This window comes from Paramacrobiotus metropolitanus, unplaced genomic scaffold, assembly GCF_019649055.1.
Source record: "Paramacrobiotus metropolitanus isolate TYO unplaced genomic scaffold, Prichtersi_v1.0 Parri_scaffold0000004, whole genome shotgun sequence".
Taxonomy (NCBI): Eukaryota; Metazoa; Tardigrada; class Eutardigrada; order Parachela; family Macrobiotidae; genus Paramacrobiotus; species Paramacrobiotus metropolitanus.
This window is the reverse complement of record NW_026570224.1, coordinates 1,316,615-1,343,646: the sequence shown is the minus strand read 5'-3', so window position 1 is coordinate 1,343,646 and position 27,032 is coordinate 1,316,615. Positions and strand designations below refer to the sequence as shown.

Sequence of the window (27,032 nt, the reverse complement as noted above, 5' to 3'; positions counted from 1 at the left end):
CGCTGCTTACACACCGTATCTGCAGTATCTATACCTATGCGTTGGCAGAGGATGCTGAATCAGCCGCAAGGTCAAGATGGCCTCTGCGCTCTAAGTACTGTACTTTAAAGTAGGAGGAGCTAACGAGGCGCACGATTGTGTCTACGCTGTGTGTGCGGACACACTCAAGTGAACGCATGGACGCTCCGTCTCGCTCTTTGACCGATTTAAGTGCCTTGCTCGTCGTCCTGCAGCTCCTGCTACTATTCCTGTGAGCGGCGATACAGTTGTGCACTGACTGTTCTCCTTACCTGAATATGAATATTATTTCGATTAAAATTGAAATTCAGCACCGTATGTGTATATGTAGTCCAGTATCCTTTTGTTCACAACAATATAAATCCGATAAGTTAGTCGGTTGACTCCTCCCATTTACAAGAAAGATCCGCTTGAAGCTTGAAATGTTCCTCCATCCGTCGTCAGCTACTGACGTTGTCAAGATGCTCTGCAGTGCGCATATGCTGCAAGTTTACGATTCTTATCGGGTAATCGTGTTATGATGTTATCAGAATTTTATGCATTCCGGAATTCCTTTGCGTCAAGTACATTTATGGAATATTTTTGCTCGGGGAAGCTTAAGCGTACAAAAAATTTTCGATCGATATTGAAAATGAGTTAGTGCTGGCTGGATATGATTCACTACTCAGACTACTGTTACGCTTGCTGACTTGACCGTTGGAGTTAATCTGTGCAAGTGCAACGCGGATCAGAGTCAATCTGAATTGATCGTCATCAAATAAACCCAACAGCTTTAATTTTCGGACAATGCAATTTTGCTTCGTGGATGATCGTGTAAGAGCCATAAAATGGGAGCTCCTGACGGGATGGTAGCTGCTGTAAGACCCAGCCGAACCAACGTCGTGATGGATCCACGATCGCATGATCGTGATACGCTGCGGACGATCATTGCACAGTGGAATGCCAATCGTCTGGACTTATTTGAACTGAGTGAGCCTGATGATAACATGCAGTTCTACGGCGTAATGCGCTTTTATTTCCAAGATGATTCTCAGAAAATTGCCACCAAATGCATTCGAGTGTGCAGTGCGCAAACTGTGCGCGAAATCGTCGAAATATTAATCGAGAAATTTCGACCCGATATGCGCATGTTATCAGTTCCTCATTTTAGCATCTATGAAGTGCATGCCAATGGTGAGGAAAGGAGACTACGTGACGACGAAAAGCCTCTGTTAGTTCAGCTGAACTGGCACAAAGATGACAGAGAGGGACGATTTCTGTTGAAAAATGACGACGGTGCCGAAAAAACAAAAAATGGAGAGCACTCGAAAAAGTCTGCTCGGATTATGTCGAAGCAAGAAAAGAAGGAACTGAAGAAGAAGGAAAAGGAGGAAAAATTGAAGAAAGCTAACGAAGCTCTGGGTATTGTTTACGATTCAAAAGAAAATGATGCGGAACGCCTGTTTAAGCAGCTTCCGGAAACCAGTTTCCATCGCAGCATCTCCAATCCGGAAGCCGTTATGCGTCGTAGACGGCAACAGAAACTGGAAAAGAAATTACAGCAATTCAAAAGTAAAGATGGTGGTCCGGATACGGGTGGGACTTTGAAAATCTTTGGTGAGAGTATTAATCCGGATGTTCCATACAAAACACTGCTGCTGTCCATCAACGACACAGCGGAAATGGTCATTAAACAGACGCTGGAGAAATATGGTCTGGAACGTGACGATTACTCCGATTATCGACTGGTGCAGGCCGTTTTGCCGGTGGGATCGGATGCTGGCACCGTTGATCCCAGTCTGATTAAGGAAAAAATACTCTCACCGTCCGATTGTCCGCTGCAGATTTTGATGAGATTTCCTGCTCAAGAGGGTATATTGATATTTAATTTGAAGAAACGGTCCGATTTAATCGCGAATGACCATAAAACGGAAAACGGAATCACCAGACCGTTGCTGTCCCATAATCCATATTTGGTGGAGGTATTGCCGAATGGGCTCGGACAGGCGGTGCAGTTATTTCCTGGAATTACTGAAGTGGGAAATGATCATTTGCGACTGGGCGCTGCCAACTTTTTCCATCTCAGCTCTCCAGGTGGGTAGCATTAAGCAGGAAGTGAATAAATGGCTCGGTCATTTTTAGATTCAGATGTTTTAGAATTGGTTGTTTTCTGGTAAAATAATAAATTTCCGGCATTACCCACTTCCACCCTCCCTATTGTTATTAATTAAAAAACGGAAAACAGCTTGGCAACTTATTACCATATTTTTCAACTCGGTTGGGTAAAAAATAGGCATTCTGTGTTGACTCTCTGCAGTTTCAAGATTTCTCCGCGATTTTAATATCGTTGTAATTTACGTTCATTTAGCTTAGAACTTATTTTTAATTAATATTTCTAACCCTCGTTCATCAGTGTTTAGATAGAATTCTATGTCAGTAAATCCTGATGATTTAGTATATTTCTTGTTGTTGGGCTATAGATGTTTTGCCCATACATTGTGTATTTAACCGGCTGGAGGCTACAGTGACTGTTTGTCCAGCGGTCCCAAGCGCTTTCCTCACCATTGATGGAAGGAAAATTGAAAATCGTGCAATTGTGGAGAATGGGGTGGCTATTCGAATTGGGCAGTGCCATGTTTTCCGCTTCTTTTCTCCACAGAGTTTCAATGAGACAGCTAAACCGGTTCCTTCTTTAAACCGCGACAAATTACAGCTTCCTCTCGCGTCGGTTGCGCTGCCGAAACGATCTCCGGATGGTGATTTGCGAAAACATGTGGCCTTACAAATGGATACGAGTGAGCATGACATGATGGATACTGGATCTTCTGTGCACAGGTAAGCAGGTGGAACCGGTCATCATGGGCATTGTCGGTCAGATCAACAATGCCCCCAATTAAACTTATTTGGTGACTCATTTTCTTGAAAATTAATCATTCAGAGTTATCGCCGGTCTTTACTAAAGCTTTGCAGGAAATCATTCTTACCATTAGTTGGTAAAATACATCAGTCTGGAATCTGGATCTGGTAAATTTGCTACATAAAGTTTTCCGGATTTTTGAAAAAAATGTGTAGATGACATATGGAAAGATTACGTAATTATTTCAGTATGTACTGCCTTTAGATTATGTGCACCACGCAGTATTTCTTGGGTGTGGTCTTCAAGAGTGGTTTAAGTGATGCGGGCATATTTGCCTTATTTTTGCACTTATTTTACCGATATTTTTAGTCATCGATCGTCTCCGGATGTGCATGTTTTTGGTCGTCATAACGGCTTATCCAGCAAATTGCCTATTCTTCCGGCCACAATTGAATTCCGCGAAGATCACGAAGATATTTTCCTGGCCGGGGTCATTCTGCATTCAAATCCCATGCAGATCACGTTCAAATTATCTCCCGCCTATGTCCTGTACATAGCCGCCCGATATCGTGCTTCGACCAATTTCCGCCCAGAGATTGTTCCCACGGAGCGTGCCCACCTGCTGACCAAATTTCTCCACAAAATGGCTACCGTTTTCGTGAGAGTCGTGGAAGAGCACGCAATGGATGGGGAATATTTGGCGTTTTGGCTGGCTAATGCCTCCGAGCTGCTCCATCTCCTCAAGCTAGACCGCCACATGTCGCCGTATGGAGCAGATGCCCATGACATACTGGCCGATTGCCTTCATATGGCTTTTCATCACCTGACACTCCAACAGCAGGAGCAGTTGGCTGGTGTATTACCGGGGCTATTCAAGCTTGTCTCATCCGACAGCGGCTGGGGTATGTTTGTCGCAGTGTGGTGTGTGTAGTGTAGATCGTATGGTGATCTGATTATTCCTCTATTGGGTAGTACTTACGGTTAGCATGCTTGTGTGATAAGTTTGAACAGCCATAGGGTGAAGAGATTAGACATCTGGCAGATTCGTTTCGCATTTTTATTTATTGCTTTTGGAAGGCTGTTTGCGTAAATATTATTTTGACTGAACATTTGTCTTATTATTGAAAATTTGGAGATGCACTATAGACACGATTTCGTTAAGCAAGATATTGCACCCTCAGAATGATGTTGATTTCAGTCTTTTGTACAGAATGTAAAAAGTTTTAAATCAAGAAGTTTAACTAGTGTCACTTTCATTAGGTGATGTTTTGAATGTCCTCTCAGTGACCATGTCGCTATTGCGGCGATGCCGACTCAACGCCGCGCTTACCATTCAGCTATTCTCGCGTCTATTTCATTTCGTTAATGTGTGGCTTTTCAATGCTTTGATCCGACATCCCGAACACTGTAATGGACATTTTGGGAATTGGTTACGAGCTGGATTGGATCATGTTCTACAGTGGGCTGAAAAGCAGGGCTTGGAATTGGCTGCTGATTGTCATCTCAGTAAAATTATTCAGGTTGGTATGAATAGAATGCTTCTTTAGAATTAGCTGAAATCACTGGCGATGGTGCTTGTCACATTTCTGCAGTCACTTGTGAGTTGTATGCCCAGAATGGAAAATTTCGTATGAAATTGATTTCTATCAGAAGAAGATACGTGTTTTGGATTGGTGGTTTACTGAGATTTATGCTGTAGGTCACTAATCTGCTCGATTTGCCTAAGGATGAGTCGTTTTTCGCCAACTTTGCTTCGGCCTGTTATCGGCTCAATTCCATTCAAGTGCGCTTTATTATGGAGCATTACATGCCCGCCCCACAGGAATACGTCACGCGTGATCTAGTCGACAACGTGGTATCCATCGCCAAGAATCTGGTCGATGAGCCGGCCCAACTGAATGGATCAACGGTGCAGTTAGAGGAAGACATGGCTTTGTCGGCCCAGTTTCTCATTCCAGAAGACGGTTACTCTGTGGACGTTGTGTGTGGCGTTCCAACTGGACTTCATGAGTTCCTTGAACCACTGTGCCGCTCAAGTACTGCTTATCCATTTTGCACTGCATAACGAATTTGGTGCTAGTGTTTGTTTTGATGTTTTAGAAATTTGCGAAATGAGTGTTCACCCGTTCTCCCAAGGATTGTGGACTGTCTATCTGACACCTTCATCTGGAAATCACTCTCCTTCAGTAAGTTAACAGTAAATTATCAGCAGGGCTGCTTATCGTTTATTAAAACAGTGAAAGTTATTAATAGAATATGCATGCTCCTATGTTCATACAAAATTCTTTACCTATTGTGTAAGCACTACCTGAATGCGTACATGCTACTAGCCTGTTTGGTGCAGTAGCTTGGTCAGTTGAGTCATTTCACGGTCGTAAGCTGGCTTTCACTACGGTGTGTGGGGGCGATTTAACAAACCAAAACGCTTCGAGCGACGAGCGACTCGTGTAGGACAGTTTGAGTGAGGACTGTTTATTTGCTGATCCGTCATTGTTCGCGACGGTTTTTTACAATTGTATGTATTGGTAAGTTCAGTTGTGAATGAGTGGATCCACATGAACTTGCCAGATTTAACAATCTTATGCGGCGGATTATGCACAGCTTTTATTTTTTTCCTGAAATTAGCGATTTTTGGATGGCTGTAAACCACCTTATTAAATTTATCTTTCATTTGTGACGGTGCGATCCGGAGTCTATCAGATTTTGTTGCACAGTGTACTTTTATGGTAGGCATAATATACAGCACTTTGAATACGAGTACGGTTGGTGCTGATTTATATGCATGTTTCTTTTCTTTACAGACATCGTATGATGGTCGAGTCATGCATCCCACGCAACACCTCCCAAACGTAATGGAAATAAGTTTCCAGAAAGGCAGCAGCGGTATTGGACTGAGCATTGTCGCAGCGCGAGTGAGTGGGGCATTTGTTCACATCTTTATGTTTTCAACTTTTCATGTTGTTTCGAAAATCTCTCCAGATCCTCGATAATGTTATCTTATTTACGTAACTTGTGCTCCTGTATTCACCAGGGCTCAGGGCAAGAAAAGCAAGGGATCTATATTAAATCCGTTGTTCGTGGTGGCGCTGCTGATCATGTAAGTGCAAATTTGCAGTCAGATACATAAAAGAGGGCAAATTTATAATTACGTATGTAAATCGAAATCCGCTTCTATGAAAGGGTGGTTTCATTGTAGCTGTTTTAGATATGGTGCTAGAGAACAGTTGAATTCTTACTACTGGTTATTTTCTGTTGTGCCATTGATTTTTCGGCGCTTCTAGGATGGACGTTTGTATTCGGGTGACCAGTTGTTGAAAGTAAACGGAAAAAGTCTGATCGGAGTAAGTCAGGATCGTGCCGCTGAATTGATCGCCCAGAGCGGTCAAACAGTTCATTTGGAAGTGCTGAAACAGGGAGCATTCGCTCATGGCCTTGCCACTATGCTCAACAGCCCTTCACCTCCTCCAACTGGTTTGTTAGCGTGATGCGATACGTATCTGTAATCCTGCAGCGCTAATTCAACATTTTTTATGTAGCAGTGAAGCCTCCCATTGCGAACGGTATCGATCGCAACACCTTGTCATTGACTCGGGAATCCAATCCCTATTTGCGCAATGGCAGCGGTTACGTATCCCAGAATTTCACGGAATTCATGCCACCGGAAGTGAATAAATTGCGTGTAACAAAGCCGCCTACGGATGTGAAATCACCTAATCAAGCGCCCGCAAATCGTTTCCAGTTCCAGACTGATGGATATCAGCCGCCGCAGGGATCAGTGACCGTGCGCTCTCCATCTCCGGTCCGCGAGCTGATTGCCGCGCAGATGCATTCGCAAAGGGATAAAATCCGTCAGGAAGCAAAGATGCTGGAAATGGAGGATGAATTGCGTCGACGTCGCGAACAGATTCATCAGAATTCGATTAGAGAAAGGTCTCCGGTCCCCGTCACTCGTCCGCCTCCCGCTGTTGTAGCACGACCGTTGGGCGGTTCTCAGCGCAGCGTGAGCATGGAGCGGATGGACAAAACGGGAAGGCCACCAGGCGAGAAACGGGTGCAGTGGGCAGTTGATAGTCCTAACCAGTCTCCTAGCCCTACGATTCAACTTCATCCTGTCAATGTGCAGCAGGTATGCGTTGGTAATGAAAATTAAAGGTTTTCATTAGTTTTTTTTGCTGCGTTTTTAGTTGTTGTTATTCACAAGACAGGCGGAATGTTACAGTTGAATTTATGATACCATGCTGTTGTCGAATTTATATACAGACTTGTGTGCATTGAAGCCTGTATTGTGGTTTTGCAGTTTAATTATTACTGACACTGAAACCAATAGGTCAGTTTCCAGATTATACTGCAAATGCATGGACAGCTCGCTGTTTTGGAAACTGAAAATTTGTAATTTTTGATAATCTCTAGATTTTATTAGAAAGCTACGTGCCAAAAGGGTTGTGTTGAGTGAATTTGATGATTGTGGTCTTCTAGGTACGTCCAACAGAACAGCCAGTTCGCATTGCTGTGCCTCCACATCCCGGTAACTCAACTGCTCGAGTTCCGATAGCCCAAGAAATCCAGTCGTGGTCTCGTGGATTTAAAGAACGCGGCGAAAATGGTGGCTCACCTACATCATCTCCATGGAACCGCGAAGAAACACAACGGATAAAGGAAGAACGCATCGCAGAAGCCCGCAGAGTTCGAGATAATGAAATCGCCGCTTTACAGAACCGGGGCGATCTCAGTGAACATGAAGAGGAGCGATTGCGAACTCTCCTGCTGGAACGAGATTTTCAACGCCGAGCGGAAGAAGTACTGCACCGCGAAGACGAGGAGGAGGAAGCCGAGGACGATGATGAACAAACGCCTAACCTTCGGCAAGTTCCGGTTAACGTTGTACCTGTTCCAAAAACATCCGTTCCGAAGAGCGCTCCCCATCTGCATCACCCAGCTGCTGCCGCGGCTCCAGAGGTGTACCGGACCAAACAGCAGGAGGACTATGACCAGTTTCTGCGTCGACAAGAGGCTCATGCTATTAACGAAGCAATGCGACGAAGTCGGGACCATTTGAACAACGGCAGTAATGGCGTCCAATATGTTCGTGTCCAAGAAACAACTTACCCGTTGCCTGCAGTGGCTACGGGCCGGGAGACGTCGCCAAACTTCACAAACGGCTCCAAACATGTTGCTGAGATGAACGGAAGTCATTGTACTGATGTTCCTGTAACTGTTGTCAAACGGCAGACAACCGGCATGGAAATCCGTCAGGAAGTAGAGGCAGCGCGACCAACGGCAGTGGCTGTAGTCGGTATTCATGAAGTTTACAATGATCCACGGAACCGAATTTTGAATGCGAAAACAAGACTGCCTGTTGTGGATGAAACATCACCGGAGAAATTGTCCTTCAAGGATAAGATGCGGATGTTTGCGTCGACCGTGGGAGAAGATCCAAAGGATCGCATTATGGCATCTAGTAAACAGAGGGATTTGGAAGTTGCGTTTGTTACACCATAAGGTTCGCTAGGAGTGACGTTTGTTGGATTTTCTCGATAATATTAGAAGTCTTTGATGCACAGGACCAAGGAATTTGCACCGCTTGACGCTCGTTAGCACATTTTGTTATAGGTTTTATATTGTTTGATGCGTAGTGCCTATCCATAATATTTTGGTTAGAATCTGAAATTCAGTAATCTCTGTCGGCGGACCATTCTGTTTTATAATCGTCTACTGTAGTTCTGCTGTAATTGTGCCTTTAACATGTTGAAACAACACTTTTTTGTGCTTCCTCGGTGATAGTGCATGACAGTTCAATTTTGCTGATTATTTTTGTACTGCAATAAGATTTCCAGTATTACTATGGACCACGAATAATAAATTCACAGCGCTAAAGATTTCTGAGGCTTCTAATGATGTACAACGTACATTTTTACTGGGACAATTGCCACCGTCCAGGTTCGACTGAGCTTTACAGAGTATATGCACAATGAATAACAAATAAGACTGTAAAAAAATAAGATCAGGCTAACAGAGAATCAAGAAATTCGCCGGAGACTTGCATTTGGAAATAACACAAAAAAACATGGGCAACGCTCTTCCCTTTTAACACCGAGCGCCAAAAACTTGAAAACCGCGGCTTTAGCTGCAGAATCTGAAAGTTAAGCTTGCTCACTAATCACTATATACAGCTAATCAACTAACAGTCATCATCAGAAAAAAACCGTACCTGGGCGCAAATGGTGGAGGCAGGATCCATGCTGTATTTGTGCCGCCGTTCCCCGGAAATACGGGATAGTTACGCTGCCAATTTCGATCACTGTACCATCCGTCCTACAAAAAATCGAAAATATATCACGCTTCTTGATAGAAACTAAAGCATGTTTAAAAACAAAACAAGTACATTTTCAAGAAAACGGATAAGCTGAAAATTATATAAATTCAACCACCGGATACAGGACATACGAAAGACCGTAATAACCTTACAGACCACTGACAAGCAAGACCAGTCACCCGTTACGATCCTTACCGGTGCAACCGGGTCCGTGCCCTTGTAGTGGCGAGCGTCGCTTTGATGGTTCCACTGCTCACCCCGGTACTGTTGGGCCTGGTGCTGAAAATGAGCGTGATAGGCGATATAATCCTCGTAACTCTTTTTGAACGCCTTGGCCAGCTGCAGAATCAGCGGGCGCAGACGCTGGCGATTCTCAGCGTCCTGCGGAGCGAAGTGGAGGTTGGGGCACCTGTTGCCGTTCGGACACACTACACCGTATGCCTGGTACGGGCACGGTTCCGTACGCCAGCCCGGCGGCTTCCAGTGCGCTCCATTCCCTCCAGCAGCCAATCCATAACCCCAAGTTCGTCCGTATCCTGCGTTGACTACAAAAGCAAATGGGATTGTTATCAGCTAATGGCAGACTTTTGGGAGAACGCTGAATAGTGAGCTGCTACTGACAAGAATCTGTCAACATAGTCCATCCATTGAAATACGTTAAACCCTGCATTTTTTCATTAGACAGTCAGTTTTGCGGCACTTCGTCAAATAATAAAACAATAACAGCCCTAATTGTACATAAGACAATGAAATTTGTGGCGCTAGAATTGTCGGTTACTGCAACTTAAAAATTTAAAACAAATAAAGTTCAAGTAAGTTCTCTCAAATTCCCACGAGTGTGATTAACGATAAAAAATTCGGCAATTCTTACGTCATGTGCTTATAAGGTTGAGCTGGGATGACACTCAGCCTTCTAACGAGCAAGTGCAAAATAGCACGGTGCGTGCGTAAATTTGCGCAGCTCAGAAAACGGCGCGAAAACGTTTGTAACGTTAAGTGCAACTGTGCAATGTTCAGCTAAAGTTCAAACACTTCTACACGCACAGTTTTCGCTATTTGTAAGCGAGTAAAGTTATAAGAGTGTTTTAATTCACACTATTTCAAATTTATGATTAACATATTGATAATTAAAAAATGGGATGTTTTGCTTCGCCTCAGTGGTTTAATATCGATAGTGTCCAGCCAGGTGCTGATTACCAAATTGCCAATGTATTCGTATATACTGTATGGTTTTTGGATTCAAGGAATGCGAAATGTAATTATGTGTAAGTGCAACTAAAATTTTTTAGTTTTGCAGCCCAACCGGTAAATAAGTGATCTCGAAAGGGACGAATCAAATGGAAAACACTAATTCATTCAGGAAAAACATCTTAATATTGTGGCAATGACTACGTTTCTTTGAAGACCGCGAGAGATTTTGTAGCGAACGAGCAATCACCGAAATCCGCTACCTTCACGAGTATCAAGTAGCTCGTACGTATTTTTGACCAGTGTTCAATATTATTTGTCACACCTTAGACGAAGGGCACTAGAAATATTGACAAAACACCTGCTACTCGCATGTCAGTAAAGAGTGCAAATGCAGTTAAGTTCCATTACATTGGATTACAACATCCAGCCATGATGGGCTCATAACACTGGGATTAACAGTGAAAGCCCCGTTTGATCGACTCCACATCGCTTTACGATGGGACGGGATATTCCTTTTCCTGATTGAGTTCGTTCCTTAATAGACACACTTCCTGCATCAATAACCTGTTTGTTCTGGAAATATGATAGCTTAATATCGAACAGCAATCTTGCTTTACAACATTGACGTACTTACTTGTACATTGATCTACGTAGTATCGTAAAGATTAATAGTAAAAATCGGACCGAATGTCGGAGTATGATCCGATGTTCCTCGCTGTGTTTTTTTGCGGATCGTGCATTTCTTTTGCTGCGTGACTGTCGTGACTGTCCATTTCATTGAATTGTCTCTTTGGTACTTACTACAACCTCATTCTGTTCATGTGACTGTAACGCACGATGCTGTTCAAGCGGAAGTGCTCATTCAAAGCGCCACTCATATATTCAAGTGACCTTTATTAATGCCGTATTCTTTCAGAGCAGCTAGTGCTGTTTTCTTAGTAGTTCATTCTGCGATCATGATATGAGACGGACTTACGTAGAGGTCTTTATATGGATTACCTCAGTTCTTTGGCAAGGAATTCACGTGCAACGCGCTGATGACGATGTTTCCGGTGTCCGCACCATAGAGATCGTCACACTGGGATATCGCGAGCCGATCGGCTATCCTTCGCTGGCATTTTCGGCTCCTGCCATTGACTCTGCCATGGTCGAGATACGAGCTAAATACAAGGAACGCTTTGAATTTTTGCATACGTTCTTGTTTTTACCAAATGGAACAATGGATTGTTACGAGATTGAAGCCCAAGCTGCTTATGCATTGTCCGAGTGGTACTACAATTCAAAAGAACGATGGGATGCGGCAGCGTACATCGCCCCAAGTAAGAAGCATGCAACGAATCACCTTCTAAGCACTCTAATTTATGTTTTGACAGATCATATCTCATATTTATTTAGCAATTATATTATTCCAAAAATTCTACTACTGTGTCGATACTTACTTATTTCCTTGATTATGACCCGCTGACCTTTTCAGCATGTTCGGATATGTATCAAATAAACCAACTGGTTGCCGCATGGAATCTTCTAATGATTACGAGGTTTTGTATTTACTACGTAGTGTTGACATAAGCTTATTGAATATGCCGAGCTTATAACATCGCATGGCATAACAATTAATTATTCTTTATTGCAGCTAGTGAAATTAACTTTTATATCTATATCTGCTCATTACAGTTCTGCAAGTGGAATTGATCAACGCAACAAAACTCTTGCTCCAACCTGGATAGCCGCTGTTTCGGCATCGGCAACAAATTACATTCTCCTTCCGGTTAATTTATTTAAATACTTCAATTGGACAAACATTTTTATGGTCCTAGATTTGGATTCTAGGTGAGATAATATTTTGATCTGATGATTGTAAACCAAGTTAAAGGGTGGAGTATCCAGTATCTGCATCAGTAACTTAAACTGACATCCACCAGCGGGGATCATGGTAAAGTGCACCATGGTAAAGTGCACCATGATTGCCACAAAAGCATCGTATATTACGTATAATACTCGTAATAATGATTATAAAATATTCCAGTCGATCATACCATGCTGGTGTGGATGGAATTTTGAAGTATTTGCCTAGCCAGATTCCCGGTTTTCAGTCAACGGTAATCTCGGTCAGGTCAAGCGCCGGCATCGATAACCGCGCCATACTGCTGGAATTCAATGTCACCAGCAGAGGTTTGTACTCATATAACATGTCGCAATGCTTATTGTTGCCGCATTTTGATAAAAATTGGCTAATAAAAACCTTTTTTCAGTGTTGCTGTTTTTTTCTCATTCGGATAATCTACGAAAATTTATGGTAAGCTTAGTGATCCACTTTGGTAGAACTGTGCTTCACTAAACCTTGTCAATTTTTCTCAGCTGCAAGCTCACGCGATGAACATGACGAATGGAGAATACGTACGTACTCCTATCCATGTAGTGTATTTATTTGTAATTTTGTTTATTCCAAGATTTTGCTACAAAAGAATAAAGTGGATGCTATTTTCTCTGGGATATACCGTAATGTGGTTTCTGTTTACCCTAGGTTTATGTCGCTCAGCAAATATTCCACGACATTATCGAGTTCGGAAATTTTAGCTGGCATTATGGTGACCAGTTTGATGAAACTGCCAGGGAAGCCTATCGATCACTACTGTTTATCGAAGGTGATCCAGTCATCTACAGTACACCATCCTCAAAACTGGTCAACGAATGGAAACGGCAATCATTCGCAAATTTTCACTTTAAATACGAAAACAATGAAGAGGTGATTCTAATAACTTATTAAAATGTTTTGCGGCCTGCTTGTTGTCCCTGGCGCTGGAATTACTTAACGATGGAATTATTTCTCCATGCACTTGCGCACAGAAGTATGTATATTGGATTAGCTTACTACCTGCATCTGTACATGTCTACAGGTGAATCCAGTAGTCACCGCCACTTACTTATCCATCCTCATATTCGCACAGGTACCTTGAAGTTTATAGAGAAAGAGAAATGGTTTTTAATCATGACTGCATTAACAATAGTGCGCTGCTGCGAATTTGTCTAGGTCATAAGCGATACACTAGAAGCTGAGCCGGACTTCAATATATCCGATGGAGCATTATTAGCATCACAGTTTTACGACAGCAGTTTTCATTTTAATTTTACTGACGTGTACTTTGATCTGGCCGGAGAGCGCAGCACAAAAATAATGATTAATGACCTTAATTATACAACTGGAAAATACCAGGTGCGTAAAATAAAGATGACATTCTTATCGTCAGTCAAAAAAATTTTCTGCATTCTATTTGTTATAAAAAGCTGGTGCAAAACTGCAAATTGGATGATGTGACGAGTCATATAAACTTGGACCGCGTTTTTCCTTTTTTTTAGGTCGCCATGTTTCAAGATGAAAAATTTCGCCGCTTGCATGCCGTATTGCCGATTGACTGGGGAGGAAAAAGCAACAGCAGTCCCTTGAATCAACCAATCTGCGGTTACAGAGGCAATCGAGGTCCCTGTGCACTGATATCTAGTAAGCACTGTAACTGGAAAAACGCGGACTCGAACAGAGAACCATGTTGTCGGGGTCAACATAATAAAACTAATGCAGTACTGTATAAACAGCGGACGAAAAAAGAACTTACGCAACCATTTTCGGCGCGCTTTTGGGCGTTCTCTTGGTGATTTTCTTGTGCTCCATATTTGCCATCAGGTCAGTGCAATGATAAAGCATTTTATAAACAGTTATTACTGTTTCCGGCACTTTCATACCGCTCGATTCTCGGTCACAAACTATATAATAAATAGCATGTCTATTTTCTGTGCGCATATCAAAAACAAAAACTATAGTTTCCTAAGGTCCCAAAATAGCGTAAGCAAAGCACACATACAAAGCACTGCAAAATTGCTTTTTTTAATTGCGTAAATGTATAAGGGATTAGGTTTTGCAATCACTAATTACAAAATAATGCACAAGAAATTTACTATAAAGGATAAAAGTAAAATTGATAGATTGATCTTTTTATATAATTTGTTTAGTGATAGCTAATTTTGCGAATTTGTGCCTGATTTATGTCGGCAATCTTTTGACAATTTAGTTAAACCGGCTATCAGGTAGAAATACTAAACATGCCTTATTTCTTTCGATTAACAGGCGCTACCGGTATATCCAACAGTTCCGGGATGCGTGGTGGCTGATTGACCGCACGTACCTGCAGTTTCACACTGCTGGGAGTCGTATTTCGGCAGCGGAAAACACGAATCTCCAATACTTAGTATGCCGCAAAGCATTTTCATGCGCAATAAGAAATTTAACTTAGTGGATTTAATCTGCAATCCTAGGGACAAAATATGAAGCCAACAAAAGGTATGGCGCGATACAGGGACATGGAAGTATGGGCCGACGAAATACCTTTGCCGGATGATGCCGACAAGATGTTCAGCGACGGGGAGAAAATACGGAGAGGTTTTGGCCGTATAAATTTTTCTGCATCCGTCTTGGATATTTTGCGAACGGTATTCGATAATTTGTACACGGCTATATAATATGCAATACGTAGGCAGTGCACATGATTGGTGAGCGCGGCTATTTTTCTCTGCTGTTTATTAAAATATATATACTTGTATAGCTGCGCGACGCTCCTTCCGACAACATTAACAAGTTTCTTGGGATGTGTGGATATCCAGACCATCGAATGCTATTTTTCATTAGTAATTATTGTCATAAGGGATCCCTGCATGATTTATTTCATCAACCGTATTTTGAAGATCAATTTCGAGTGTCCCTTATTCTCGATTTGCTAGAGGTACGACTGTTAAGTACTCGTAGAATTCTGAAACGTGCTAAACGACACGCTTGGAGTATCCAATAATCCAAGTATTAACCAAAGATTATCAACTACCGTACTTAATGCTGCTGCAGGTGAACGTGAACATTATGTTTATTCTCACATTATTGATAACTAATAGTCTATAAATACGTAATATAGTTTTAATCACGTGTTGAGTATCGAAGGAGCAAATCGTGCTTTGACCGGAAAGCAAAATGCCGATAAGCCTGACTTTCTTCCCAATTGGTTGTAGGGTCTAGTTTGGATACACTCATCGTTTGTGCGCTTTCACGGTTTTCTCACGGGATGGGTGTGTCTTATTGATCGACATTTTGCGCTGAAAATTGGGCGATTTGGTTATTATCACTTGCTCGACCAGCCGTATTATAAAACAATGCCGTACTCCATTGAGAAATTACCAACCGATAAGCTCTTTTGGACGGCACCGGAACTCCTTAAAATGGCCATAACGGCTCCCAACAGTGCTACAGACATTTTCGCTACGGGAGTCATCCTTAACCAGATAATCTGCAGCAGTCTGCCATACAACGACCTGAAAGAATACTTGGCAGCAATTGGCATGTCACTACATAATGCAAATTTTAAATTGATTAAAACCAGCGTTGTATTGTGAATGATGTGCTTAATAATTTAGCGGCAAGCAGCGCTGTAGCATGCCATTTTCAGCCGTGACCTTTGTTTGGTTGTTACAGATTTGTTGGAGCAAATACGAAAAGGCCAGAACCTTCAAACGACGCCAAGGCCAAGTCTTTCCGAGAGCAGCTACTTAGGAAAACGGTTGAATTTTGTGATAAAAAACTGCTGGGACGAAATACCACAAAGACGAAAAACTATCCAAGCCGTCCGCAACGAAGTTTATTTTGCTTTGAATATCAAAGATCGACGGCGCGGGCATCTCATGGAGGAAATTCTGAAGCGACTGGAAATGTACGCCCAGACTCTGTTAAACTTGAACGTACAAGTTATGTTGTTCGCTGCTGGTGACAGGTACGCTCAGACTCTGGAACGGGATGTGACAAGTCGCACCCATGCGCTGATGTCCGAACGGAAAAAATGTGATGACCTTTTGCGGGAAATGCTGCCGTCGTAAGAAATCATATGAAAAATCGTTTTCTTTAACTTTTTTAATATTTGCTGTTATTGTCTTAGGTCTGTTGTGGAGCAACTTCGAGCCGGACATACCGTTAACTCGGAAAACTTTGATTCGGTGACCATAATGTTTAGCGATATGTTCGGCTTCAGCCAGTACGCGGCAGGGTCTTCACCAACGGATGTGACGGAATTGCTCAATGCGGTTTATTCGGTATTCGACAAAGTCCTTGTTGTATTTGACGTGTACAAAGTGGAGACGATTGGGGAAGTGTATATGGTACGATTTATATACTGTGCTACCAATATACCAATATTCTTCATATTTTCAACTTTCCCATCATTGAAAACAGTATCACTGCGGAAAATATAAGTTAATGCTTTTATTTTGACAGGTAGCTAGTGGTGTGCCTGTACGTAACGGTATTGCCCACGCAAAAGAAATCTGCTCTTTAGCCCTTGCACTGCAGCAGCATTTTGCCGCTAGTGATTTCGCCCATTTTCTTTCTTTACGGAGTGGAATTAACTCCGGTAATTAACCCAGTCGTTGAAAATTTGCTGTTTTACTGTATGCGACTTGTAAACAACGAATACAACAAGCTCGCCTGTTATTCAGTAAACCAAAAAATATCAATGAGAATTTTGGTACCGTGACCTTTAACTTCCGGTCGGCGTAAAAGCAACCAATGAAAAATGTGTAAAAGTATGCATTTGTGTGTTACCAGGATCTTGTGTTGGAGGCGTCGTTGGTCTTCAAAAACCGCGGTATTGTTTGTAAGTCCGTTATCACGTGTTATGCTATCCGCTTTGCTATACTATATGAGCTTGTAATCTTTGGGCAATTGTTGCTAACAGATTTGGAGATACTGTCAATTTCGCCTCAAGAATGGAAAGTACAGGATTACCCAATCGAGTGCAGATAACCGAAACAACCCGGAAGATTTTACTGGATTACCATCCATATTTTGACATTGTACTACGCGGTACCGTTTTTGTTAAAGGCAAAGGCGACGTCAATACATATTGGCTAAATAACTGATACGCATGCATGCAGCAAGAATATTGTTGCGGCTGTATCTGTCTGCCGGTTAATATTGCCGCGTCGCAAAGAAGCGAGACATTATGCCGTGTCTTCAATAACTTCTCCAATAACTTGCGTAGTATTCAGAGCTGTAGTATTTCATTTTATTGTTGAAGCGTGCATTACAAAACCGCCAGAAGAACTACTACGATGGGTATCACCATATCGGTATAAATATCCAAACATAAAATTTCATTCAATAGCAAAATCAATAAATTTCATCTCCGTCTAAATGAGACTTTTCTACGAAATCCAAACGGAAAATTAATAACCGCCAGACTGCACAGCAAAAACATGTAGTGCAAACTGGATGTAGCACAGAAAAATTCTGCATATATCAGTTATTGAAACGTAACTCTGCAAAAGGTGAATGACGGGAAATCCCAATCTGAAGCCGCATTATTAATACTTCGTGATGCACTGAATACAATGAATTTCCGGTTCCTCTTCTTGACGTGTCCTTCCTGCATGATAATCCGATGAAATTGCATTCCGGTGATGAAAGCCCATACGCATCTAACCGGGAATCAGTGCTCGATTCTTACCGGTCGGTCAACGCATCACCATTTTTTAACCAGACGTCATGTTAACCGTTATACCTTCATCGAGCTCAGGGCCATTATTGCTGAATCGTTTCATTTTTTTGCACTGTTTGCATGTTGCCAGCTGTACCTTCACAGTGGAAATTCTGACTCTGGGATTTCGTGAACCTGTAAGTTACTCCTCATTGGCGTATTCGGCGCCGGCTATGGACTCTGCTGTGGAAGAGATTCAACGAAAATATGGCGAAAAAATTAACTTTTTGCATACATACTTGTACTTGGAAAATTCTGATAACTCATCTGTCTGTCGAATGATCGAATCCAATACATCCTATGCTTTATCGAAATGGTACTACACAAGATCAAGCATACCGGACTTGACGGCCTTTATCGAACCAGGTAACTATCGAAAAGGAGAGCTTCTTAAAGTAGACAATAACAATGAAATTTCCAAAGATGAAATCGTATAAGTCAAACTAACACGGATTTGAGTTTATTACGTGTTTATACTTTTTATATCTGTATGCCATAACACTGCTTAACTGAATAATGTAGTTATGAAATGATAAAGCAATTAATCAAGGTATTTGAGTCATTAATAATTATTGAATGCTGAAATATTGAATAACAGTGTATTAAGCTCTTTATAGTCTTCAGCTCTCAAATACTTCCAAATTAATGTTTTATTTGTGGTTTGCATTCCTGTTTGATGTTTGGATTGATAGGATTAGTTCGAATTCTTTTCAATTTGCTTATGAGCGAGTACAGTAAACAACTGCTACAATACAAACACAGATCTAATCGTAAATACAGATCTACCGGTATATCTGCGCTGTAGCTAAATTTTTTAAAATTATGTACACACAAAAATGGTCCTTTACAACTTTTGCACGCATATCATTTGCAGGATGTGATGAAAGTATGGAAGTTAATCGGTTAGCAGCTTCCTGGAACATCCTTTTGATAACTAGGTGAATGCCACTGCGCTAATGGTAGCAACCCTTCAACGTTATATTTCTGCAGAAATTCTCGTAATAGCAGAATCATTAGGGTATCGCGTATGTATTAATCTAACGTGACATGTCATACGATGTACGGACGACAGTAATTTAATTCTATCTTGGGATACTTCTGCAATCGAATTTTCGGTCCACTATAAAGGTCAAAAACTAGAGAATAGTTTTATCCCCTGTAGTATACGAGTATTGTTTAAAGTAGACTGCCTGCCTTTAGATGCAGTACAGTCTTTCCACGTACTTCTTCTACAAATTTAACTTATGAAATATACTTGTGCAACATAACTGATTTTATTGTCCTATGTTAATAATATACTATGCCGCTGTCAGCTGTGCGCTTTACAAAACGAAAATCGTTTGCGTCCTCAATCATTTCTTGTAATTTTTCCTTAATCTATATTAAAGCTTCACAACTTTAGTAACTTTCATATCAAATTGAATAAGGAAATATTAATTTTGTGGTTTCAGCTCCTCAAGCTTTGTAGATCAGCGCAATAAAACAATTGCTCCCACATGGGTGGCTGCAGTCTCAACGTCTCCGACAAATTACTTATTACTTGCTTCAAACGTCTTCAAGTACTTTCACTGGATGAATCTATTTGTCGTTCTGGATCTTGATGCCAGTCGGTCTTACCAAGTTGGAATGGAAGGACTGGCAAAATATCTGCCGGATCTAGTACCTGGGTGTCAGTTAACAATTAGACGAATACGCTCTACAAAGGTGGAAAATGACACAGAAATTTTAAAGGAATTCAACACAACCAGCAGAGGCAAGTACAGAGTACTATGGTTTTTTATTCTGCAGTTCCGATATTACTTTACATCAGTGTCCAACCTTGCGATTAAAACATATATACAGTAGTAGCATATAACGAAGCAATAATTTATTATTTACAGTGCTTTTCTTCTTCTCTCACTCTAACGTCTTGAGGAAATTTATGGTCAGTATAAAACATATTTTATTTACAAATAATCTATCCAAGTACCTGTACGTGTGAATAGTTCTATCCAGCTAGCTGGGTTAAGATGATAAAAGGATATAAAAATACATTCATCATGCACTTTAATTTAGACATCTAAAATGTTGCAGTTGCGAGCACATTCCCTTAATATGACAAATGGAGAATATGTAAGTTTAATTTACTTTCTGGCGCTTCCGAGTTTTTTTAGGCTTGCATAAGCTAGTAACAATAAGCGGCGCAAGCAGCAAATTCATTTTTTTGCCCTGTACTGATAAATTCATTCAATAAACCATATCGAATAAAATATCGAATTTTTAATTATAAAAAAGTTAGAATACACTTTTCAATGTAGGTTTACCTTACGCAAGCATCCTTCCATGACCTTGATGAATTCGGCAATTTCAGCTGGCACTTTGGAGACCGATTCGATACCGCTGCCAAAGAAGCTTACCGATCATTAATTTTTGTGGAAAATGATCCAGTTATTTACAATGTTCCGTCCGTAGCGTTGGTGGAGAAATGGAAAGAGCAATCTTGGAAAGAGTTTGGTTATTTGTACAAACCGGACGAAGGGGTAAAACCATATAACGAGTTTGTATGCCAGAACAAAACTTTATTATTATTATTATTATTATAATTATTATAATTATTACGGCACAAGAGCAGACTTCAAGTCTGGTCGAACAAAAACAATTTTCTGCTAACAAAAACATTTAGGAGAGATTAACAGATCCGAGTAGAAATCTGAAAGAAGGTACATAAGCCCTTCTTCATAACGCTTTAGCTCTTCATAATACTTTAGCTCTTCATAATGCTATTCATAAATTTCATATGGATTGTTTAAATCTGCAACAGATATTTCGAATTAAACATCTGAGAAGCTATACATACTCGTATTTATAATTATACAGTATACGGTTAGTCCAGCTCCTAGGTAGAGTAGAAGTAGATTTAGAGAACAAAGTACAGAAAGTTCCTGCTAATCGTTGGAAAAATATATGCACAACGCCATTTACTGTGTTTCTGTGAAATAACAAGAAATTTTTTTGCAGCTACAACCGGCAGTAACATCTACCTATTTGGCGGTTGTAATATTTGGTCAGGTACGGTTCACGTCCTTGACGCATCACACAAAACACGATGTACTTTGTAAACTATAAATCATACGAGAAACAGTGGTCGTGTGGAAACCGTATGTATTACTTACCAAGGCACCAATAACAATGTTTCGCATAGGTTGTCAGTGACCTTTACGAATCCGAGCCGGACTTCGACTGGAAGGATGGCACAATGCTTGCAGCACAGTTTCAAGATTCGAAATTTCATTTCAATTTCACCGATGTCTATATTGACATAGCCGGCGAACGCAGCACGAAATGCATGGTGAATGACCTTAATCCAGAAACAGGATTATGGCAGGTAGGCAGCAAGAATAGTACTGTGCAGTCCTGCAGTACCAGTATTTACTTTGATTTTACGAAAGCCGGATTTGTTTATTGTATTGTGTTGCATTTTGCAAACACAAACACTTAGCTAGAGCTATTAAATGCGAAACTAATGATATTTGGGCAGGTCGCAATGTATCAAGACGAAAGTTCTCGCACATTACGTTCAGTAAAGCCCATGGATTGGGGTGGAAAGCGTAGCAGCGTTGACGTTCCTCCCAATGAGCCGGTCTGCGGCTATCGAGGCGATCATGGATCGTGTGCCACCAGAACAGGCAATTACGTAACCTTTTTGCTCATGCTAGCACTCACCTTTCGAACGCACTGTTTAACCGTTTCTTTATATTATTCCAGATACACTTTCCCTGAGCCAGTTTTATGGATTGATTCTGGGAGTACCGGTTTCAGGGCTACTTCTCATCTTAATTGCATCAGCATGTATAATTAGGTACTACGTACACATCGTTCGCCTGTGCAAATGTATTTAACGCAATGTAATAAAATTTTTAGTTCTTCAATCATATTTTGCTTGAAGGTTTAAGGATTTTATTTTCTTGATCGCTAACGTAAAAAAATCATGAAAAATTAATTGTTATGTTGCGCACAGACAAGTACGCCGAGCAGCCGAGCTTCGGAGCACGTGGTGGTTGCTTGATCGTCCGCAGCTGTATTTTCGACAACCCCAACAGTCAGCGATCTCCACTATTCTGATTACACCCAATTCGACACGAAAAGTTCTGGACAATACAGTAACGCGAAAAATCAACTGCATCAGTCTCTGTATGTATGCGCCTACCGGCAGGTCGCCTTTACAGGATATTATGGTGAATAATACTCCGGCAAAAGGTCATGCAAGATACCAAGAAATGGATGTCTGGGCGGATCGAATTCCTGTCCCGATGGAAGCGGCTAAAGTTTTTGACGATGGAGAAACTTTAAGACAGCGCGATAAGCAGCACTTAATCAAATATCCTAAGGAAATCATAAAAATATTACGAGTGGTACGTTAAAGAGGCAGTACATCCACTTCATTACTTTAGTTGCACTGTACCTACGATCGCGAGCTGAGAAAGTGACAGGAAGCTAAGGATTTCATACGCACACAGGTATCCTCTAAATCATGTGTTTTTGTCAGATGAAAGAAGCGCCACAGGAGCATATAAATAAATTTATTGGCATGTGCGGCTATCGGGAACATCAATCATTATATTTCGTGAGCAACTTTTGCTCCAAAGGATCTCTACACGACCTTTTTGAGCAGCCGTTTTTCGAAGATCAGCTACGCATCTCGTTCATTCTGGACTTAATAGAGGTGGATATCTTCAATTATGTTTAGCCCGCTGAGGACATTTTATAATTTTCTTGTAATTGTGTATAGAATAATGTCATTTCATACGAAATGGTGACGACAGGGTTTGCACTGGATCCACTCATCTCCTCTGGCGTTTCACGGCACTCTTACAGGATGGAACTGCTTAATTGACAGACATTTCTCATTAAAAATAGCTAAGTTTGGCTATTATCACCTGCTAACGCACCAGCATTACGGCAAGCTAAGTCCGGCAGTTCAAGAATCTGACATCTGGAGAAAATTTTGGACAGCACCGGAAGTACTCAGGGGTGCAGCACCGTTGTCAAGCTTGACGGATATCTACTCACTTGGTATAATCCTCAATGAGATTTTATGGAATTCGTTACCATATGTGGAATACAATCGATTGACGTCTTCCGGTAGGTGCAAAGTGCAAACCGTTTTGTCGATTCACCGAACGGACGGGCAAAGCCTAGCGACTTTTTTATTTTACTTATTTCGCTATATAATAATAACCTAATTTAATTGTAAACTAAGTTAAGTTATAAGGTTAATTAAGTCGGCCTGCAAAAATTTTGGTTTGAATGGAGCGAACGCTTTATAAAATTTTGCTTGTTGGTTTCGGCTTTTTTATTTCGTTGATTTGAAGAACGGAAACGTTTTTGGCTAGTAATTAATGGCGTTTTATAACAGAAATTATTTTTGCGATTGAAAATGGCGGTCAACAGCAATACTTGATGCGACCCATGCTGTCCCATGACGGCAATCTAGCCGGTCGGCTGAATCCGGTAATCGAGCAGTGCTGGTCGGAAGATCCAAAAAACCGCCGGGATATCAACTCGATTCGCCATGACACCTTGCGCGCTCTCGATATGAAAGGTCGTCAGAGAAATCTTCTTGATGAAATCTGGGATCGCCTGCAAGCGTATGCGGAAACACTGGAAAACGAAGTTGCAGCACGCACACAGGCAATAGTTGCCGAAAGGAGGAAATGTGATAATCTCCTTCAAGAAATGTTGCCAAAGTACGCACAATTTTATGCTTGCACGACGTGATACATAATACAGTGTTTAACTTAACATGAAGAATATTTTACTGCAACTTGTTTAAGGTATGTTGTGGAGCAACTACGTACCGGCTACAGCGTGCTTCCCGAAACATTTGATTCTACCACGATACTCTTTACGAGTATATTTGGATTCGACGGTTTTGCTGGGAAGGCGACACCTTCGGCTATTACTGATCTGTTGAACACTATCTATTCCTTATTCGACAGGACTCTGCATCGGTTTGATGTGTACAAAGTGGAAACGATTTTGGAGACATACATGGTAGCATTAGAGTTTATTACACGTTTTCGTTTGCAAACACCAAAATTTGCCGTTGTCCAATTACGAGTTACATTTAAAGTGTGGACCTGATTAAAGGTTTCAAGTGGCGTTCCCGAGCGCAATGATGTCTTTCACACCAAAGAAATTTGTTCGTTTGTTGTGTCGCTGCACAATAAGTTCACAGACACTGCCGCAGCAAAATCAACTGAACTACAACTGCGAAGTGGAGCCAACTCTGGTAAAAATAATTCTTTGGAATCCAGATTTTGGCGCTTTGGATTTCACAACTAACGATTGTGAGAAAGTGATTCCTCTTTAGGGCCGTGTGTCGCTGCTGTGGTGGGCAACCAAAAGCCTCGATATTGCTTGTATGTTATTTTCATCTGTAATAATTTCCAAAAACAAGTGAATACTGATAAGTATAATTATACGATGTAAAACTGTGTAAATTTCACAAAATCAAAGCAGCTTTGCTTAAGGCTATGAACCAAAAATCTTCTCTTTGCACTACTGCCACACTCTGAAAAATAGTATAACCGCTGCGTAACACAAGTATTACCTGTATCACTACAGAGTACAGCACGATTTTTTGCAGATTTGGTGACACTGTTAACACGGCTTCGAGAATGCAGAGCACAGGAGAACCTTCCAGAATTCAGATAAGCACCGCATCGGCAGATATTCTGAGAGAATATTTTCCGAACCTCTTCGACATCTACCCAAGGGGTTTTGTAAAGGTCAAAGGAAAAGGCAACGTCCTAACATACTGGGTCGAAGGTTCCAGAGAAAGGCTGACTACGATATAAACCCAACTCGAGTTTGGGCATGTACTGGACATATAATAATATCAATGTTTGGCTATTACCAGTCGAAGGCGCTTCGAAACGAAGCTGTCAGAAGCATTGTTTCGTCGTTGACGGCTTCTATATCTTCCCTCTAACATTGTAAGCTCCACTGTCTGAGCAAGCACATGTACGGATATCTTAGCTGCTGTTACTTTCAAAAGAAATGTTATAATTAAGTAGTATACTAGAAGTATCTGTAAATGCCGACACTCAGAATGTATTAATTTTTCCTTTGATATGTTGAGAGCAAATTACTAATTTTGTACAGATGTTCTAATCGTTTAAAGCAAAATCCTCGTAATTTGAGTCATTATCACAGGATTTTGATGATATCCACCTGGCGAAAAGCGAAACCACTCGGGTCAAACTTACTTACTGTTATTCTGGTGCGAGTACTTACTGTCATGGCTACAGAAAAGAAATATCGGGTTTTGGCGGCTGATCCGACTTACCCTTATTTTATTTTTTGAAATAAGTGAGAGTACTTACTAATTATTAAGTACTAGTTACTACTGTACTTTGCCAGCATTACACTACTGCTTCACATCTTGTTGTTGTTGTTGTTGCATAAACATACAGCATAGTCCTTTAAAGGACTACGTGAAGGCTATGTGAAGGCTTCACATCTTAATAATCATTATAGTAAGTACTACTGTATCTGTTTGACTGTTGGTGTCTAGCAACGTCTCCCAAATACACATCTTAATGCAGAGTACTGCCCGTCAACACTGTCTGCATAAGTATGTCAGTCACTTCCGCAAAAAATACAACGCAAATAATACAAAGCTGATTCTTGCTTTTTAAAATAATTTCACCTATATACAGCGAGCATGGCGCAAGAAGTCAATCACTCTGAGCACCGAACGGACTTTTCCGATGCAGAAGGCGGTAGCTTCGAGAAAACAGTTGAGCTAAAGTGCGAGTTCCGAGCTCCGTCGGCCACATCATCTGGACACTCCCAAAGCGAAAAAAAGGAAAATGTCAGCTATACTTACACTGATGTCCGAACACCGCAAATCAACCCGCCAGCACCAGTATTAATCATTTCCTCGGCTGCGGGATTGGCACAAGGTATTGTATTTAATAATTAACTATCTAGGTTCCCATGCTTCCCAGGTTTAAATTCCCATGCTGTCTGTGTATGTAAAACAGCAAGTCTATGGTCCACCTGTACCGTTATAAAACTGCAGTTGTACAGTATTAACCTTTCTTCATACAGTAACCTGTAGGCCATTTCTTCCCAGTGACTTTACGACTGTGAACTGTTAACGATCCTCCTAAAGTGGTTGCACAGCTATTATACTTGATAAACTAATGGCTGGCAGTGCAAAATTCAGCAAATGCATTAAACCAATTCAAATTCTAAATCATTTTTGAAAAAAAACGTAAATATAGAGCACCCATTATCCTGAAGACGTGACAATCCCTAAAATTTATTGTTTCGTCTTAATAGGTGTAGTACTGCTTGTATGCTATATAATTACGTACGTATTTGAATTACTGGTAGATGCTGGATTATTCGTGTTGAAGACTCGCCGTACAATTATATTATAACATTTTTTAAAGAAAACATTACGCTCATCTGTACATTTTGCAGAAATTGTTGGCGAAGGCTTTTCTGCCTCCGCGGCACGCGTGACCGGAGCCAGCCCGCAGGTCACCGTGACCGAGACACTGACTTCCCAGGAAAAATACCTCCGTGAACAAGAAAACTACCGCAAAGAACAAGAAGCTTTGGTGCGTAAATATGAACGCGCCGTCGAAAAGATGAACGAAGAATATCGCAAGAAAACCGAGCAGGAAGCGGAGAAAATCCGTAAAGAGATGGAAAAGCAGCATGAGCGCGATATTGAATTCCGCAAGGAACTGATGGAGAAAGCCATAGAGCGGCAGAAAGAGGAAATCGCCCTGGAAGCAAAATATGCCCGCAAGGAGCTGGAACGGCAGCGCGAGATGGCAATGGAGGCACTGGATAAGACAAAAAAACAAGCGGATGTCCAGGTCAATCTGGACACAATGGCCGGCCACACGGTCAGCGAAAGCCAGAGTCAGAGCCAGCAGATGGAAGTGGTCGACATCCCGGCTGATCAAAAAGAGCCTCATAAATCGCTGAGTGCGAAATTGCGTGATACTTTTACCAGTAAATAATTTGAAAATCTTTATTTGTTACTTCAGTGTGCCGTCTCCATACTTCAATATTTTTAAATCGGTGTTAAAATGTCTCGACAGGATTA

At 41.3% G+C, this 27,032-nt stretch overlaps 5 protein-coding genes across 5 annotated transcripts; 4 read left to right on the top strand and 1 right to left on the bottom strand.

Annotated features, from left to right (window-relative positions):
* The first annotated feature begins 94 nt into the window (after positions 1–94).
* On the top strand, positions 95–8,623 carry LOC129602615 (afadin-like). The gene is made up of 11 exons (XM_055501687.1): positions 95–2,091; positions 2,478–2,832; positions 3,224–3,756; positions 4,115–4,374; positions 4,554–4,890; positions 4,955–5,040; positions 5,656–5,766; positions 5,886–5,951; positions 6,136–6,325; positions 6,391–6,980; positions 7,331–8,623. Exons 1-11 carry the CDS (start codon positions 846–848, stop codon positions 8,351–8,353), a joined length of 4,797 nt encoding a protein of 1,598 aa, XP_055357662.1. The 5' UTR covers positions 95–845; the 3' UTR covers positions 8,354–8,623.
* Positions 8,624–8,757: 134 nt separating this feature from the next.
* Positions 8,758–9,993, bottom strand: LOC129602621 (uncharacterized). Its single transcript, XM_055501693.1, has 4 exons — positions 9,789–9,993; positions 9,363–9,712; positions 9,063–9,166; positions 8,758–8,987 (listed from the first exon to the last, which is right to left on the bottom strand). Exons 1-4 carry the CDS (start codon positions 9,835–9,837, stop codon positions 8,975–8,977), a joined length of 516 nt encoding a protein of 171 aa, XP_055357668.1. The 5' UTR covers positions 9,838–9,993; the 3' UTR covers positions 8,758–8,974.
* Positions 9,994–11,023: 1,030 nt separating this feature from the next.
* Positions 11,024–17,425, top strand: LOC129580734 (atrial natriuretic peptide receptor 1-like). Its single transcript, XM_055471391.1, has 21 exons — positions 11,024–11,677; positions 11,833–11,896; positions 12,033–12,188; positions 12,385–12,530; positions 12,611–12,654; positions 12,717–12,755; positions 12,883–13,104; positions 13,256–13,306; positions 13,390–13,572; positions 13,716–13,857; positions 13,950–14,037; positions 14,479–14,599; positions 14,667–14,840; positions 14,954–15,130; positions 15,408–15,732; positions 15,868–16,102; positions 16,163–16,261; positions 16,325–16,544; positions 16,660–16,795; positions 16,990–17,038; positions 17,120–17,425. Exons 1-21 carry the CDS (start codon positions 11,320–11,322, stop codon positions 17,301–17,303), a joined length of 3,213 nt encoding a protein of 1,070 aa, XP_055327366.1. The 5' UTR covers positions 11,024–11,319; the 3' UTR covers positions 17,304–17,425.
* A 426-nt stretch (positions 17,426–17,851) lies between these two features.
* Positions 17,852–25,090, top strand: LOC129602617 (atrial natriuretic peptide receptor 1-like). Its single transcript, XM_055501689.1, has 19 exons — positions 17,852–18,286; positions 18,795–18,858; positions 19,372–19,673; positions 19,801–19,844; positions 19,994–20,032; positions 20,218–20,439; positions 20,918–20,968; positions 21,102–21,284; positions 21,438–21,585; positions 21,665–21,758; positions 21,918–22,059; positions 22,126–22,311; positions 22,446–22,622; positions 22,723–23,041; positions 23,316–23,646; positions 23,734–23,953; positions 24,050–24,191; positions 24,273–24,321; positions 24,549–25,090. Exons 1-19 carry the CDS (start codon positions 17,929–17,931, stop codon positions 24,757–24,759), a joined length of 3,282 nt encoding a protein of 1,093 aa, XP_055357664.1. The 5' UTR covers positions 17,852–17,928; the 3' UTR covers positions 24,760–25,090.
* A 419-nt stretch (positions 25,091–25,509) lies between these two features.
* Positions 25,510–27,029, top strand: LOC129602620 (cytosolic-abundant heat soluble protein 86272-like). Its single transcript, XM_055501692.1, has 2 exons — positions 25,510–25,869; positions 26,396–27,029. Exons 1-2 carry the CDS (start codon positions 25,629–25,631, stop codon positions 26,944–26,946), a joined length of 792 nt encoding a protein of 263 aa, XP_055357667.1. The 5' UTR covers positions 25,510–25,628; the 3' UTR covers positions 26,947–27,029.
* Positions 27,030–27,032: the final 3 nt, after the last annotated feature.